At 41.7% G+C, this 18,369-nt stretch overlaps 1 protein-coding gene across 5 annotated transcripts in view; it reads right to left on the reverse strand.

Moving 5' to 3' along the window:
• Window positions 1–310: 310 nt before the first annotated feature.
• Window positions 311–18,369, reverse strand: part of phldb2b (pleckstrin homology-like domain, family B, member 2b) — a 38,729-nt gene continuing 20,670 nt past the window's right edge. For 2 of the 5 annotated variants that reach the window (XM_079662282.1, XM_079662286.1), the window contains 17 exons: window positions 13,187–13,558; window positions 12,418–12,579; window positions 12,149–12,286; window positions 11,052–11,180; window positions 10,344–10,499; window positions 10,139–10,249; window positions 9,941–10,015; window positions 9,680–9,820; window positions 9,108–9,260; window positions 8,417–8,560; window positions 8,093–8,192; window positions 6,548–6,698; window positions 4,210–4,300; window positions 3,902–4,048; window positions 2,467–2,686; window positions 2,301–2,386; window positions 311–2,130 (listed from right to left, as the gene is read on the reverse strand). In XM_079662282.1, the coding sequence (XP_079518408.1) occupies window positions 1,990–2,130; window positions 2,301–2,386; window positions 2,467–2,686; window positions 3,902–4,048; window positions 4,210–4,300; window positions 6,548–6,698; window positions 8,093–8,192; window positions 8,417–8,560; window positions 9,108–9,260; window positions 9,680–9,820; window positions 9,941–10,015; window positions 10,139–10,249; window positions 10,344–10,499; window positions 11,052–11,180; window positions 12,149–12,286; window positions 12,418–12,579; window positions 13,187–13,558 (2,517 nt within the window). In that variant the 3' untranslated portion in view covers window positions 311–1,989. The remainder of the gene's footprint in view (window positions 2,131–2,300; window positions 2,387–2,466; window positions 2,687–3,901; window positions 4,049–4,209; window positions 4,301–6,547; window positions 6,699–8,092; window positions 8,193–8,416; window positions 8,561–9,107; window positions 9,261–9,679; window positions 9,821–9,940; window positions 10,016–10,138; window positions 10,250–10,343; window positions 10,500–11,051; window positions 11,181–12,148; window positions 12,287–12,417; window positions 12,580–13,186; window positions 13,559–18,369) is intronic. The other 3 variants (XM_079662283.1, XM_079662284.1, XM_079662285.1) reach the window with 3 other exon arrangements.

Genomic DNA, 18,369 nt, shown 5'->3' on the forward strand with positions numbered 1-18,369 from the left:
TGACGGATGAATACTTTTATCTATGAACAATTGGCCAACACCATGGGTATGTGTGGTTGTTCACAAAAGATTGCACGTCTGTACACAACTTAAAATGTAACCCGTTGAGGTTTGTTGTTCTAAAGTAAGTGAGTTAATAAATCAATTTCGAGTTAGATGTTAAGAATGCAATTAAATCTCTTGTTATTCCTGTAATCAGCAGTTACAATGTTAATCTTTATGTAATGAGTCAGTTACATCCACCCATTTTTGCTTTTTAAGACTTTTTTGGAAATAATGCACTCACAGAAAGTTCTTAAACAGTAAAAGGTAAAATATACAATTTTTATTATTTATATATGGAAATACAAAATTAAGATACATGCATTTGTAACGGCATAAATACAGAAGGGTCAACATACAAAATAATTTCCAAAAAGAAAAAGAAGAACATTTAAGCTCATAGAAACGTCCACTGTAACAGCTCCTTTAGTGGTTGAACAAACAAATACCATTTTGATCTTATTGTACTTAAAGATTTAAAGCAAAGAAACAAATACAATACACCACATAAACATGTACTTTGGTCAATATGTAAAAAGCAATAGCAAGAGGCAGGCACTGATCAGTATGGAGTATGATAAGACATATAAAAGCAGCTTTAGTGATCAATGTTAAAAAAAAACTTGAATCAGTGGTAATAAAAGCAATTCATGAAAGCTAGTGGACCAAAGCAGCACAACATTTGATATCAGTCAGTTTTCTTTGAGTTCCTGTACCATATTCTTTCTGTCTGACATCTTAAAAGACACTCGTGTGTTCTCACCTTTAACAGTTTGGCATATAGATACATTAAGCTCTTAAAAGTAAAGATAATATGCGTGTCAATCACACAAAAGGAGTTTAATATGGATCATAACCGTCCTCACTAATCTTAACTACAACTTAGAAACAAAATGTACAAATATCTCTATTTCGTGCCTTAACAAAAGTCATTATTCCTCAGGCCTATTCAACTAAATCTTCGTGTTGGAAAATAACAAGCATGACTCAAAAGGTGTTTGAATAGAGCTTCATAACTGAGCCTGTGGCGACACTATTGTAAACCCAGAACAGTAATCCTTACATTGCTGAATTACTAGAGCTAAATCAACTGAACATCTCTGTGATGGTTGTACTTGGATAACTAGTCATTCAACCATGTGAGAATAGCACCATGGAGCTACAATAGGAGCTCTCAGTAAATAGGAGTTTACATTGAAGAGGCACTTTGTAACACGTGTATTTCACACATGATCATTTGATGCATGCATGCACACCGTTAAGACCTGAGAATGCCACAGAAAATAGAAATCAAGGCAATAAAAGTTAAAAATGATAATATATTTGCTCAACTGCTTTTACTTACTGAATATGAATTCTTTATTTTGTACATAATATGATTAAAATACACTTGAAACAGTCAAAAATATTTGATACAACTGTGAAATTGACCACCTGTTCTACTGTGAAGTTGAAAAGGTTAAGGCTTTGTATGGCACATAGCATTTGGTATTTTTAGTTGATCATAAAGGACAATCGTGATGTTGATAATGATATATTATAGATAAAGCTTCTCCACATTAAACAACCTTTGTAAAAAGCTTCTTATGACCCAAATGGAGTCAATCTGCTCTTCTCTGGAGAACACAGGTTGTAATAAGCTCATGTAAAATATATGTTATTAACATGTATGTCTTTAAACAACACGTTGAGAGCACAACGGCACATTCAGATCTACTTTACTACATGAAGTCTCTGGATTGAACCCATGGCCGTAAAATATCCAAATAATGATCTGCTTACCATTTCACATGAATTCTCCGCATATGATAGAAAACCGTGCTCATGTGAACAAGGTGGACAAAAGGCAACATTCTTCAGCACAGATGATGCAACCATCCATCCGGAGACTCAATGAATTGTAGTCTTTAAAGCCACAAAGAGGCGTCGAAGGCTGCGTATCCTTCACTACACCATGAACTGTGTGTATCCCTCAGCGCCTGTGACGATCACATCCATCCAGATCCTCATGGCCTCAGGAGAGGGAGCTACCATGTAGTAAACTCTGTCGTGAGTCTTTACACTGAAGGTCAGGGAGGGGTTCGGGCTCTGATCCAGGAAAAAGGATAGGAAAACGAGGAAGGGAGGGAGGGAGGGAGACGGGTGATGATGAATGGTAAGTAGGAGACAGAAGGAGAAAGGTTGAGAAATCATTTAAAAATGTAATTAGAAGATGATAGATCACCATTTTCACCACAGGAGTTATTTCCATGCATTACCTTGTGAGCATTCTTCAAGTGATCATAATACACTTCTTCAATAGCTTGGAAGTAGATGACTCCTTTCAGCTTGGCTTCATGCTTGTCTGCAGAAGAAATAGCCATGACGCATAAATCACATTTATTCAAATGCTTTTGTGTCTGTGTGTGCTCTTGCCGCCCCTACCTGAATAATAGGAGAGTGTGCGTCGGTTGCGGTCGAACACGAACCAGCGTTTCTTCCAGGTTTTGATTTTGCCTCCCATTTTGATCAGGTAGCCCCTGCAGGTCTTCTCAGAGATGGATAAGTGGAAGCATGTGTCTGGGCTGTGACCCGCCGACTCAATGTGAGCCCGCAGGTCAAAATCATCTTTACGCACCGGCAGGTAGCGTGTTAGCGGCCGGGCCTGCAGAGAGAGGAGAGAGAGGGTTCATTGAAAAGAGGGCATTGCTTCAAGTAATGACAAAGATGTATTTATATCATTCAGGGGTGGCCAACCCGCGGCCCTTTGCCTACTTTCATGCGGCTCTTCAGTTCATATCGAGTTGTATATATGTGAGTTTGGGGGAGAGACACTGACTCCTGTTGCACGTACGTAATTTGGCGGGTCAAAGTTGTTTGGGCTCGGATAAAATCGCTCCGTTACTTTCGTCCCGTGTTACTTTCGTCCCGGCTCTCCCTACGTGTGTATGTGTGGTGTCAGGTGTCAGTATGAGAGGATGACAGCGCGTCTAATTTTGATGCGGCCCAAGAGCCAATCACAATAATACCTGGATGCAGAGAACCAATCACCTTTGAGGGGGAGGGGAAACCTATCGTTGATTAAACACTATCCAGTGTTTCCCCTACCATTGTCCTGAAATTCAAGGTGTTTAAAAAATATATATATATAATTATTTTTTTTTTAAATAATGCACCACATTGCAAATAATCTATAACTACTGTTACTTTTCACATTGAACATGTGCTCTTTTATTAAATAAACTAAACGCTTTCATTTGAAGTTGTGAGTTTAGTGTTGTTGACCCTAAGAAACACTGATGCATTAATCAATAACAATAATCCACAGCTCCTCTCTCTGCTCCAGAGGATTTAAAAAATATATATCCCAATGCCACAAAAATGCATCAGTGACGTGGTTGAAATCTTGTCTCCAGAAAACAAAAAACTGAAACAAGCGGTGTCAGTGACTGTGTGTTTGATGTGGCTCTTTGCAGTAGCATAGAAAAAAACGTGGCTCTTAACCTCTGACTGGTTGGCCACCCCTGATCTAATTCATACAAATCATGCGATGTCTATCATATGTTAAGTAGATTCTTTCTTCTTCTGCCAACAGTTGGTGGTCCAAACAAAGGAACAAAAGATGATGGATGAAGCTTATACTGAGAACTGTAAGCAGGCAGGATTGAAAACATATGGAGAGGGAATTATATATGAAACACAGAAACAAGATGGAATGTGTTGTTAAAAAGTGAAAACAATCTCTAAAAAGGTTACAGGAACTTAACAGTAAAATGAACAAATAAAGAATAATCACACATTTCAAACCACACTTTTCTTATCATAATAACCCTTTATCTAGTGGATAACAGATATCCCATCTCTTCATTGTCTTTCTTACCTGTGCCCTCTGCTTTTCTCTCAGTTTCACCTCACGATCTATGAGTTTCTGCCGTCTGCTCGTCTCCTCCTGCAGCCTCTTCTCCAGGTCCTCCCTTCTTTTCCTCTCCTCGTCCAGCGCCTGCATTCGCACTTCCATTTCTTGCTCCTGAGAAAACATTGAAATAGCCATTTTTAATGTTTTATTAATGTGTCTTTAAGTTTGTGGATTTGTCACAAATGCACAAAGATATTTATCCCTAAACTTTCCAGACGGCAAAGCTGTGAAAACAAACTGATAGAATAATTGTGATGTGATCTGGTAGTGACCTTGTTTTCGATGAGGCGGTGCTTCTCTGCCTGGGCTTCTCTCAGCAGTCGCTCCATCTCCTCTAGCTTGGCCATATTTGACGTACTGGCACTGCAGCACCCAAACACACGTTACACACATTAGAGTAACACAGTAGAGGAAAACGTTGGTTCTGCACAATTAACCACTTGGCTTACAGTCATGGAAAACAAACTCTAAATCATCTGTCATCTGGCTGAACCTAAATTACAATTAAAGTGTCATGAAGTTAATCAATTAAACCTTCTGCACAGGCAGCAAGCGTGACAAACCGCCGCCATTCTGTCTTCGCCATGTTTTTTCAGGTGTTACATATTCGGAGCACCTCAGTTCAGTAGTGGATGTACAGATGACTGTGTTGAAGTATAAGCATAATCCAAGTTTAAGAAAAAAAAAAATTAATTTCCGTTAAACATCTGTGCAATTATCCAAGTATCCAGAAAAAACCCTTCCAAAAAAGGCTGTGTTTATGCATACAGTGTGTGTGTGTGTGTGTGTGTGTGTGTGTGTGTGTGTGTGTGTGTGTGTGTGTGTGTGTTCAAACAGGAACTCCATTATGAGAGGAAGCCTCGATGCCAAGGCAATCTAGGGATCAGACCTCTCTTTTTCGTCTCTGTAAAGTTTTCTGACTCTCTGCTTTTTGTCCCTGTCCTCGGTTTAGGACAGCTTCACCCAGCTCCAGGTCTCTCACACTGCAGATGGTCTACACATGACATGCATTCCTGCCTGACATCACAGGCTAAAGATGTGTGTATATGGTACTCATGTGAAACAGTATTTTGCTCTCAAAAGTTCCTCTCCGCCTCCCTCTGACCAGCAAACACACATTCTCTCTCATCCTGAGCCAGAAAGGAAATGGATACCCAGTGTTGATTTGTGATGATGTAACAACATTGTTAAGATGAATGGTCCACATTAGACTCAGTCTAAACAAATCAGGAAGGGAGGGAGGGAGTGCGAGGGGGAAAGAAGTAGGGTACCCCAAATAATTGAAAAGAGCAAAAAAAGGAAAAAGAATCCTTTCCCGCTCCCTCCCACTATTTTTTGCAAATCTATTTTCACTTTCATAAGAAATCCACATACCTTGCACTCTTTACTCTGTCCTACACGTTAAGGACTTTTCACTTTTGAATTAATGCATTTTTAAATGTGAATATTTCTTAAACATGTTTGCTGTTAGTAAGCGTGTTCATTATTATTCACTTTCAGTATAAACAACGTAGGCATAGACACAAATAGACATGCACTCCTACTTAAATAACAGTCTGATGGGTAGAATTCATTCATTTGCCATTATTTATTTAGTCTAGTACTTGCAATTAGGCTCGTACTTGCATAAGAATGCATCCATCCAAGCCTAACGTCCATCCTTTCCTCTCTTCCTCCCCTCCCCAAGCCATTCTCTTACCTCCGTCGATGAGAATGAATCACCCTCATAGTCATTGTAGACCAACTCTGATTATTCAAGTAATTAGATCACTTGAGAAGATGTGTATTTCTCTCGATGCAACACTTCATGTATCTCCAGAAATCAGGACACATCACTGACAGGATAACAACAATTCCAGCTCTATCCTTTTTTCCAGCACAGATTCAGGTCCAACACACACGTCTTCAAGTCTGATCTAAGCCGGTACAACACAATCCAACTTGGAAGCATTTTAGGAGGCAGCCTGTTCCAGGGAAGCTTTCAGAGAGGTCAGTCTGCAAATGGTTTGGCACTGCTCAAAATCCAACGACAGAAACAAGACCGTACCATTCAGAGAAACAAGAGGAGGGGAAACAAAAGACAGATGCAACCACTGGAAGAAGGAGAGAAGGAAAGCAAGAACACATGGTTTCAGTCCAGATGGGGGGTGAACCCCAAAGTGTACCTCCACACTCATCTGAACCTGAGGGGTTTGAATGTGAACGCACGCACACACACACACACACACACACACACACATTCACGTTTTCCTTCTTCTGTAACCTGACCCATAGAACACTAATCAAGAGTCCCCCTTAACTCGAGTCACACACACACACTACTACACATCTTAGTCTCTGAGGAGGGAGCGTGAAAGGCGGGAGACTTCTGCCTTGCAGCTCCACACACTTTTTGCATTAACCCACTTTCTACTCACTTTGAAGCCCCCAACCCCAACCCCCTTCCTACAGTCAATGTTTCATATTACAAACACAAAGAGATATTTTTGAATTTTCAACTGTTTGTCATATTTCAACTATACAACCTTTCCGTCATGCACTTCTTTTTCTTTACACTTTGCTTCTCTTCCTTTTGTACATACACAAACAACACATTCCTGCAACACCTACCTGGAGACATTATCAGGAGAGCATGCAGAGATGCTGGTTTCAATGGAGTCCGAACTATCCACACTCATCGTGTCGAAGGCCTGGTTGTCGCTGTACCCGAAGGCATCGAGGTAGACGTTGGTCTGGGAAGCTGCTCGGGACCCGGACTGAGCTGGAGACACACACAGAAAGAGAACATTAACAACAGCTTCAGGAGGGACGAACTATTCCATCTTCTTCTTCTTCATGTTGTACCTGTCTCTGTCTTCTCATCTGAGACAGAAGTCTGCCCGGATGGGGTCAATTTTGGATCACAATGCCCCGCCACTGTGAAACGCTCTTAAACTCTTAGTCAAAATATAAATCCAAACCTCATAGATGTAACTACTCTTGTTTAAATATAAGGGCTCGCAAATTAACCAACAGGCTTCAAAATGAAGAAGAGCAAGTCCTATAAAGCCAACCAAAGATGTCTGGAAAGAAAATGAGATGTCCTCAGAAGTAGAAGGAGAAATAATGACACAATTACTGTGCAGACACTTAACACGGCCTCTGACTACAGGAATAAACACACAGAAAGCCTGATAGCATCTGCTCCATGCAGCAGACCCACCCATCTGATGAGCCTGATCAAGGGACCAGAGGGACTCAGGGGCCAGACACATGCACAGTGTCTGGGAAACACAGCAGCACTATAACAACACAGAGCAAATCATACTCTTTTGGATATATGTCTTGTAAAAAGTGCAGCAATGGAAGAGTTATCTTATTTATTATATGTGTAATTGGGTGGTTTGCCCATAAGTTATTACACTTTCATTCACAACAGTAATATACACATCATCAACTTGACCTCAATTGTGTCTTGTGGTGAATGAACCAGTTATCTTAATGATTGGAAATAGCTGGGTGATGTTTGTGGCAGAAAGCTGACATGAAGAAATCTACTTTTTAGTTGTTTTTTTGTCTAATTGTTAAAACAATGAATATATAATTTATACTCAAACAAGCACCTCTTGTTAACTCACTCACACACATAAACAAACGCATAGACAATATGACTTAATGGAGCAGTCCTCCTCCACCTACATTCCTGCACTATCTCCACCGTCAGATAAACAAATGAACACACACACACACACACACACACACACACACACACACACACACACACACACACACACACACACACACACACACACACACACACACACACACACACACACACACACACACACACACACACACACACACACACACACACACACACACACACACACACACACACACACACACACACACACACACACACACACACACACACACACACACACACACACACACACACACACACACACACACACACGTTGGTGCTACCATATTAGGGGCCTTTTCATGTGACAGCCAAGGGAAGTGTGAGTGTGGACAGAACAGAATAAAAAGAGAGATTTCTCAATGTACTTTCTTTATGTGTGTGTGTGTGTGTGTGTGTGTGTGTGTGTGTGTGTGTGTGTGTGTGTGTGTGTGTGTGTGTGTGTGTGTGTGTGTGTGTGTGTGTGTGTGTACCTTTATGCAGATGTCGAGATTCAGCTTCCTTGTTGGATAAGGAGAGAAATCTTGGGAGAATGCTGCCACAACTTGTGCTCTGTACCAGGGGATGATGGGACTGTAAACAACAAACAAGAAAAACTGTTTCCTTTCCATGTTTTGTAAATTAAATAAACATTATTGCATCTTCAGAATTCTGCCATATTTACAACACACAATACAATTGAATGTTACATTTAAGCACATAAGCTAAAAATAGTTTGAGAGAAAAGTTTGGCATTGATGAATTTGTAATCATTGGTGTTGGTGATGCATTATGTCAACATCACTGTGTATGTGTACCTTGGTAGGGTAGCTGCGTCCCAGTGTGGCACAGGTGAACTGGGGGGTCATCATAGGTGTGGTTTTCTTCCTGGGTAATGTGTCACTTAGATGCGACCCCCCTCCTCTCTCAGACCTTTTCCTCTCTTCCAGCAAACGGAAATGCTGACCAAACGAGATGTAAATGAATCAATCAAAGCAATAGTGTGAAATGTGGCTTCTACGCATTGTGTTGCTGATTTTGAAGAGGGACGAAACGTCATCTAGATAAAAGAAGAAATGCATATGGAGCAGGAGTGTGCCACCATTTGTTTTGCTTCTTTTATGTCACACTAAAAACAGACAAACACAAAGTTGCGGACACACACAGACAGACACACACGCGTTACCTGCCTGTGTCGCTGGCGGTGATTTTTGACAGGAAGGGGAGGTGGGGGGGAGTCAGGGAGGGGAGAGGGGTCTCGATAGGACACCATGTTCTCCGGCCAATGCACAGAGGGTGTTTTGGGGAGGGGGCGGGGGGAAAAATGAAAGGAGGAAGAAGAGGAGACACAGTCGGCAGGAGAAGAAGAATGACAGAGCTTCGGAGAGAAGAAAGGCACATTGTCAGAAAACTGGAAGAGTTCAAAAGAAGGTGGAAAATTAGGGAAACGCACTCTTTCATACAAACACACACTTTGCACCATCTAGCCCCTAACACCACTACACACACCTCGTCCTCCGGTGGTTTAGGGGTGTCTTCGTCAGAGGAGGGCTTCCCCCCGGACTCAGTAGAGGCATTGGTCAGAGCGGGGGCAGGGGCGGGTTTAGGGTCCCCCCCAAGCTGTGAGTAAAGCTCATTGATTTCACTGACTGTGACATAGCCCTGGAAAAGTGTCATGTAGAGAAGAAGGGAGAGAGAAGGGGTGAGGCATAGCATGGAGTGAGTCAGCCGTTTAATTACAAACTTGAGAATTAGTTGTTAGAACGATGCGGACACATTTAGTGGTGATTTTAGCCGTTTCAAAGCAACAATTAGAACTTACACTGTCTTAGAACATGAATTGGGTTGGTTACATGAGACAATAGACATTGTTACAAGGTTACCTCAGTATTAATACACATGAGTATAATTTGTGCTCAGAATGAATGAAATGAGTCTCTGTCCTGGTAGTTACAACAAGAAATCGAAAAAGCAGAAAGAAGTAACCAGGAGGAAGGAACGAAGGACAGGAAGTTAGGATCAGATGGATTCAAACAAAAAGGAACAGAGCAAGGAAATATTAGTGAAACCATCAAAAATACCTCTGCTTTCTTGCGGGAAATAGAGGAAAGGAGGGATGAGAAGGCGCAAGGGTTGACTGGAGGAAGAGAAAGTTTGGAGTAGGTGGTGTCATGGCAACCATCGCTAAAGGACTGACACACATCAGCCACAGAGGCTGTCTCCTAGCAGAGAGGGAAACCCCAACGATAAAGAATGATGAGAGTCCAGCCCACTTGATTTTTCTTAATTCTAAGAGGCAGACAGAGTTGATTTCCTTGTTGACAGCTGTCAATCAAACCTACCTCTCTGAGAGTGAAACCTCGGCCACCAGTGAGCTCAGCATATTTCCTTTCCAGCATGGAGAGGTTTTCTTTCTCCTAATAGACAAAAAAACAATGTTAAAAACGAAAGGAACTTTTATTTGATGGTTTTTCTTTTCGCTTATACACAGAAGGAAGGATGACCACATGCATGAATTGTAAACATGGAGGTCTTCGTACTCTTTGCAGCATTGCTTCGAGGGTGCTCCTCTCCTTCAAGAAGCTCTCTTTCTCTCGCTGAGCCTGCTGGGTAATCTGCACTGCCTGCTTCTTAAGAGTTAACAGTCGCTCCTGAAGGAAAAGCAAAACAAGCTTGTTACACATTTATAGCTCGCTCATAAAGCATGACTCAGGCCTGACTCATTCACAAACAGAGCGCTGTTACCTTGCGAGACACACTGCTCCGCTGGAAGTCTGCGATCTCCCGGAGAAGATGTTGTGTGTGCGTCTCCTTCTCCTCGTCCTGCCTGCTCTCTTTCTCCAGCTGCTGGAACTCCAGGTCCTCGAAGCGTTTTGACTCTGCATCCAAAACCTCACAGTCCTGGACATACACAATGAACCACTCACAGGTTAAATAGGCAAGACAAATTCATCTCAACTAGACATACTGTTATGCACATACACTTTATATACATTTAAGATGCAGGTAAACAAAAAAGACTTGTATTGACACACACAGGGAACTTGCCATGCTGCATTTTGCCAATTAGACCCAATGCCGGAACATCAGCAACATTTCTCTAATAGCCAAACTCTTGAATCCAAACTCTTGAGTTACTTTATACAGGCTCAAACCCTGGTGAAATAAAGATGTGTAGACATTGAAACCTAAAAGTTAGATATTGCAAAGAGAACAGGATCCAAGATTAGATCAGAGGTAGCCTTGGGGTGGAGAGCAAGTTAGCTCTGGAGAAAAGATGTGTGTAAGTTCAAGTATGCCAGCATTACGTATCTCTACATCGGCCTTTGTTCTGTTCTATACATGTACGCATGCAGAGCCCTTTCCCATTTAATTTGAGTTTTTTGCTTTTCTATGTGTTGTACATTCTGTGTGTGTGTGTGTGTGTGTGTGTGTGTGTGTGTGTACACTGACCCTGGCCAGCTGCTCCTGCAGGGGCTCCTTGGTGGCCTCAGGGCAGCTGTCCAGCTGGGAGCGCTGCTCGCACACAATCTGAGCCAACCTCTCTACTCTGCCCCTTTCTGCCTGTAGCACCTCGCACGCCTGGCATACACACATGTTCACGACACATAGACGCGCAGACGTACATGTGCACATTTGATGATGTGTACAGACGAACAAGGAAACACACACACACACACACACACACACACACACACACAAACACACACACAGGACAGAGAGAGGATGGCAGCGTTAGTGGGATATGGGGAGCCACAGTTAGTTACTACGGCGATCAGGTCAGCGAGGTTAGCCAGGAGGGAGGAAGGGAGGTAAAGCTGCAGGAATGAACTAAAGGGATGGAGATCTGGGGAGTAGTAATGAAGGTAGAATGAAAGTGTCATGAGTTCTGTCACCTGATGGTTTTTCTGTTTGTTTAAAGGGAAATGATTGGATGAGAAGCAATGGCTCAGTGGATTAATGCTCCTCGAATAACACACGTCCAAAATCTGTACAAGCACTCAACTTCACCTGCCTATTCAACCATCAGGGCAACACTAACAAACATCTTTCCCTACGTCTAACTCGGCATCATTAACAGTATTTAAGGGCCGTGGGGTCCAGCACGATTTCACGATTAGGCTAGGAATCCCAGAGTGTAAAATATCCAGATACCAAGGCAGCATGTGCACACAAACACACACACGACAAATTCAATCCGTTTAGCCACTTATTCCCCACCCTGTCAATGACACCATATGTTGGTATAAATGGCGACCGACTATCACACACACTCAACCACACCCAGAGTGTGTGTGAGATAGGATCAAATGGTGCCCGCTATACCCTGGGCAGTATTAACAGATATATATTTGGACCAGAGACAGCATGGGAAGGATTAACACCTACCAGTTGGTCACATGACCCCGAAATGTGTCAGAGAGAGTCTCAGAGTAGTGTATGTATGTTCAATATGAAATGTAGTATATTTCTCCCTTCTCCGCCATTATCGATCACAGAAGGTATCAATTTCACTCTCTGCTTTACAATGAACCGAGCCTGTTATGTACCTTTTCTTTTTCATGCTGGGACTTGGATTCCAGGTCAGTCATCTTGTTGTGAAGCGCTTCCAGAGCATCTCTTTCCTGCTGGAGAGCGGCTACCTCCGACTCCTGCTCAGCCTCGACCAGAGCTCGCTCCAGCTCCACCTTTCATAAATACACAGCTGTACGTGAGTCATTTGTAGAGATCCTGGGTTACATACAATAAATGATGTGTGAAAGAAATGCTTTTTTGCTGTGTGTGTCAGCCCAAAGCGCCGTCCTCCCTCGCTCTTTACCTCTTGGGCAGATTCTTCTATTTGGTTGTCCAGCTCCTTGATCTTTTGCTCCAGCTCCTCCATGTTGTTCAGTACTTGGATCCTCTCTTCTTCTACACGCCTCACTTCCTCCTCTGAAGCCCTTATTGCCTGTCCGCGGCGACGAGCTGCATCATCAAAAGCCTGGGAACAAACACCACAGATTGTTAAGACATTAAAACATAATCATTATATGGGTTCCATGGTAGTTAGTTGTCACCATAAACACTAACACGACCATTTCTATCTGTGATGAAATTGGTTGAACTTCTGTAGTTCTGGTCTTGTGCAGCCACAAAACCTCAAGTCACACACACCAACACACAAACCACAGCTGTCCATTCTAATGTCTAACACTTGGCCTGCTCTAATCTAATAAATGAGCTGTAAATATATCCCATCTGTGTGCTTTAAGAATGTGTATGTTGATACTTTCCAAGTATTAAGGAGTGATCCTTGTCTCCTGAGAAAGAACAGGGAGCAAAAACACCTCACACATCAATCCTGATGAATCTTTGAAGAAGCTGACCAAAGTCAAAAGTTGCTCCTTTAGCGGTTTCATTTAATGGATGTGTTTGAAACTGAATTTACATTTAACATGTATTCGACCCATTAAAAAGAGACAGGATCATATATTTTCGTCACAGAGTAGAACATTCATTTATTCTAATTAAATTACATTTGTAACCTTAAAAAATGACTTTGATAAGAATATGTGATACAAGTGGGAGCCAATTTGAATCTCTTGTACCTCATTGTTCCTCTGTGCACGTGGAGAAGGTGAGGCGGCGAAGCTCCGCAGGCTGACAGCAGGTGATTCGGCCCTGTTGTCTCGCTGACCACTGCTGCGCCTCCGTCGTACCGGCAGATCATCGTCATAGAAGCCATTCTCTGATCCATGGGACGCCATGTGTCCGTTCCCCGTTCCGTTAACAGCTGAAGAATCAGAAAAGACCGATGGTGTGTCGTCATCGTCCTCGTCGTTCAGTTGAAGCTTCTCGAGCTCCTGGTTGATCTTCTGGAGATCCGTCACGGCTGAAGTGGGAGCGGGTCCGCCTTCGTCTCTCTCAGACCGGCCCAGCTCCGAGCACAGAGACAGGATGGTCTCCAGACGCTGTCGCTCCTGAGATGTCAGAGAACGCATGTGCGTGAGTTATCAGGATCAGCTTTAATGGCAAAGTAAGAGGATAAACAAACAAGGAATTTGACTCTCTGTAGCAGTTACAAATAGTTACAATACTTTTCAAAATAAATAATCTAGTTTTGAAGTTATTTTTGTTAGAATGACGTGATAATGTTAATTCAAGAAAGTCCCAACCAAACAAGTTATAACAATTTGTTATATTAAAAAAAAAATGTTTAAACTCTAATGCTGTTTTGGATGTGTAGCCGATGTGCATTCTATAAATGTATCATAATTATGTGCTACCACACACACACACACACACACACACACACACACACACACACACACACACACACACACACACACACACACACACACACACACACACACACACACACACACACACACACACACACACACACACACACACACACACACACACACACACACACACACACACACACACACACACACACACACACACACACACACACACACACACACACACACACACACACACACACACACACACACACACACACACACACACACACACACACTAAACGAGACAACAAGCAATTTAGGATTATACGTAAATGCAAACTTACATTTGTCAGATTTTAAATATTCAAAACCAGTATAAAATACACATTGCATTTTTTATATTTCTTCACATGCATATTTTTTTCAATTTGGTTAAAAAAAAATGCACAGATTGAATGTTCTGTTTTGTTCCATACTATATAGAAGTGCCAACAGCTCTGCGGGTATGATTTCTTTCCATCATAAAATAAAGTTTCCAATGATCAGGTTACCTGGGGGAGCATCGCAGAAGTCACTCCCTCTAGTTTAAATGTCCTTGTTTAGTCCCGGATAAATTCAGTACAATCCTGTTTTGTTTGTGATTTACATAATTTAGTTAAGTTCATCATTTGTAGAGCCTAGAAATAATATTATCCTTTAACTGGGAATCAAGAGCTTCCCTTTCCACAGTTCTGCCTTCCTTAACTATAGCTATATGAGGAGCTACGGAGGCTGCAGAGGGTCAAAATACCCCTGGTAGGTTCACCAGTAGCTTTTCTGGAGGAGGGAAGTATGTAAGCCACACAGCAAGCCTGTGTATGTAATATTAGAAATGGAGGTTAGGAAAAAGAATGTGGAACAGAGGTGTGTGAATGTGTTTGAGTGTGAGTGAGAGAGAGAGAGAAAGAGTGAGCTAATGAGAAGGTAGACAGCTGTCAACTATGATAGGAAGTGTGCACGAGAACAGGCCATGACTTCAAACACAGGAATGTGACTGGAAACAGGACACTTTGTGCTGCAGGAAGGAATCTGAACCAGGTGAAGTGATGATAATGAAAGATGAGAGATTCAAGAGATAAGCAGTTCTGAAGAGAGACATCCTAGATCAGGGGTCGGCAACCTGCGGCCCTTTAAGCCCTCTGCTCTGGCTCCCTTGAGTTTAGACAAAAATAAGAAGGAAATAAAATAAAAGTATTTGTAGGGCTATTAAAATGTTCTTGCACGGTTGAAAATGTTTCGTATTTTGTATTTTGAAGTGATACTGTGACACATAAATAAAATAAAAAACGGTTTTAATTAGGTCAACTAAAATATGCGTCACATCCTGCTACGGTCCCGCGGTAGCGTCTTTTCTTGCAGGTGAATAACCTTACCCCCGGCTCCATGAGCGGACTATGGATAAATCAAAGAAAAGAAAAGTACCGGAGGATCACAGGATTTAATTCTGCGTGGACTGGAGAGAGTTATATGTTTCACAGCAAACGATGCTGGTTTACCGGTATGTTTGATATGTAGAGAGAAGTTGTCAAAGGTGCTGCAGCCTTTACGTATCGAGGAACAACAAGGCAGAGGAAGACAGCTGACGATCTTCAGTCATAATTCAATGGGGTATGTAATTTATTTCAGAAAACACTTTTTGTTATATTCCATGGAATGCTCTTAACGTCCCGATAGCAATGAATATATTAAATGCTTTGACAATAAATACATAAACAAATTAATCTCTGGGAGCCGTAGCGCTGTAAAAAGCACAAGCCAATCATCTGAGCCGGCCCGGCTAAAGTAACTGGATGGCCTACCTGCCTGTCAGCCTTCCATCTGTGCACAAACTTATCTCGTGCCCTCATTGGTCATGTGCGCGTTCGTGTGTGTTGGAGGAGGGGCTCTGTAAGGAAGTGGCAGATTTTTTACGGCTGTGTATTTTCAAATTCTAGCGCACTCGAGCTGGTTTCTCCATTCTTACCTACCCCACCGTTAACTCTTTTTAGGGTGTAGCTATATGTTTTATTTATTTCAAAGTGGGCCCATTTTAATTATATTTTTTTCCTTCAAATGTGCAGAGGACTCCCCAAGTGCTGTGTTTAATTTATTTTAAAGTAGGCCTGTGTATTATTTTTTAATTCTCCTTTGTTTCTTATTAGAGGCTAACAGTTTAAATAATGTAATAAATAGCCTAATAAATGCAAAAAAACTGTAATTTGTGTCTGATATAACAATAAATACAACTTTATAAGCTATCAAGCTATGAAATATGTTTTGCAGCTCCAGACAAAAAAATGTTGGGGAAAAGGGAGCAAAATGGCTCTTTTGGTCAAAAAGGTTGCAGACCCCTGTCCTAGAGCTACACAAAGCCTACATTATGTTCCTCGTCATTCATCACATTAGTTTAGAAATTGTATTTTATTCAAATCAAATAAATGATATGAACAGATTCCAAATTGTTTACCAGCGTACAGCACACAAACACACCCCATGCATAGTGCTATGTGAACCAGGAGCTGATGCTGTGTCTGTTTATCACCTTGTTCTTTTCTAATAGACAAGCCTCTCTGGAGCCCTTATAGTAAATAGCTGTCAACTAGAGAGACACACAGAGAGAGGGTGAGGAAGACACACTGAAGCAAGAAGGCTACGTACAGTAGAGAAAAAAATGGAGAAAAAATTACAAGAAAGTGAGGGTAAAAGAAAAGAGAAAAGAGAGAGAAAAGTAAGGAAACCCCTCTAACCAGCTGTGCTTTTGAGGTGAAATAAAGTCGTTTGTATTCAAAGAATCTTTGCTGCAGCTCGACTTATTTTGCTAATTAAAATAACATCTCAACATGGAAATAGTGCACGTGTCCTGTCACACCACTAGAGGGCAGACACGGTTAAGACTTTCCTGAGCTCAGCCTTGGATTCACAGACACTAGACTTGAAGTTGTTTTATAATATCTAGCAGTATATCTTATAAGAACTACCAAAAACAGTTAATTCTTTGTTGTCTTTCAGATTCATTATACAAATATATATTTAAAAATAATAATAATTTAGAGATTAAATTAGACTTTGGGATGCTGCTTTTTTAAATTGCACCTAAAACTAAAATCTATTGGTTTGATGGAAAAACCACATCTAATGCAAAACTGTTGGGTTTAAGTAAGTGTTCGATATTGATATTGGACAAAGTGCAAATTGTGTAGGTTAAAGCCGCTGAGATGCTTGGGAAATGCAGTTCGGTTTGAACAGCATCCTGAAAACTATCTCTCACAGGCCACTTATCAGAATATGGCTGTGTGAAAGAGAGGTTAAAAGAAGGAGGATGTTGGATTATGAGTCCAGTTGTCATTACATGTTGAGCATCTGTGGGTTTATCCACCTGCTACACTACCACTGCACTCTCTAATCTTCATGGTTTCTCTAGCCCACATCTGACTGATGTGTTCTGTGGCTCTTTAGTGGTCCGAACCGCACTGGGCGGACCTCCAGATGACTGACACAAACACGCAACACACATACACTAACACACACACCCCAAGCACAGGGTTAAGAATAGTCCTGTTAGTATGGGCTTACTGCCAGAGGCATCTGTTGAGTGGTGTACCTCATTGTGTGTGTGTGTGTGTGTGTGTGTGTGTGTGTGTGTGTGTGTGTGTGTGTGTGTGTGTGTGTGTGTGTGTGTGTGTGTGTGTGTGTGTGTGTGTGTGTGAGACACTCCTTGGGAGAGTGAGTTTGAGAGGACAAGGAGGATAGTGTAGAGCAGTGGTTTTCAACTGACCCAAAAGTGGGTCGCGGACCCGTTTCGAGTGGGTCGTGGATGTGTGAGTAAAGAAAAAAAAAATTGGAATTCTTTTTTTTTTGGTTGGGGGGGGGGGGGGGGGGGGGGGGGTCAAACTTTTATTTTGAAGGCCCGATTTTCTAGTGCTGTGCATGCAGTCGGCGTGGAAGTACCGGAGACCATAAACGGATTTGAAAACTTCTGTCACGTAGTGATCATCTTCTCAATAAAATATCTTTGCTGATGTTTTTTCGAGTCTTCTGGCCAATCAGAATCAAGATTGTTGCCGGAAGTCCCCACGGAGAATAACTTTGCGGTAGAACTCTTCTTTATACATCCATGGGTACAACTTCAGATAAAAATGAACACATAATGAAATATGACCCCCGGTTTGATGATTGACAGGTCGCAGAACAATGGGAGCTATCTACCCTTACCCACAATTTAAAGTAAGTCACACAGACTATCTCCTCTTTACTCTTCTCGCAGCAAGATGTCAGAACAAAGTGAAAAACAAACAATGGCATAAAATATTATTAATATGTCGGGTAGTAATAGATTTATTTATTTATTTTCTTCTCAGAGTGTACCAGAATGCATAGTTTATGTTATGTATTTCTAGAAATCTCCTGGGGTTGGGTTTTCAGCATGTGTGCCTTTTTATATAGTTCAGCCTTGATTCCATCATCTCATTAAACCTTTTTTAAAAGCATACTTTAGTTCTGTGAAGGGATATATGCACTGTACTTCA

This window comes from Notothenia rossii (assembly GCF_949606895.1).
Source record: "Notothenia rossii genome assembly, chromosome: 12".
NCBI lineage: Eukaryota > Metazoa > Chordata > Actinopteri > Perciformes > Nototheniidae > Notothenia > Notothenia rossii.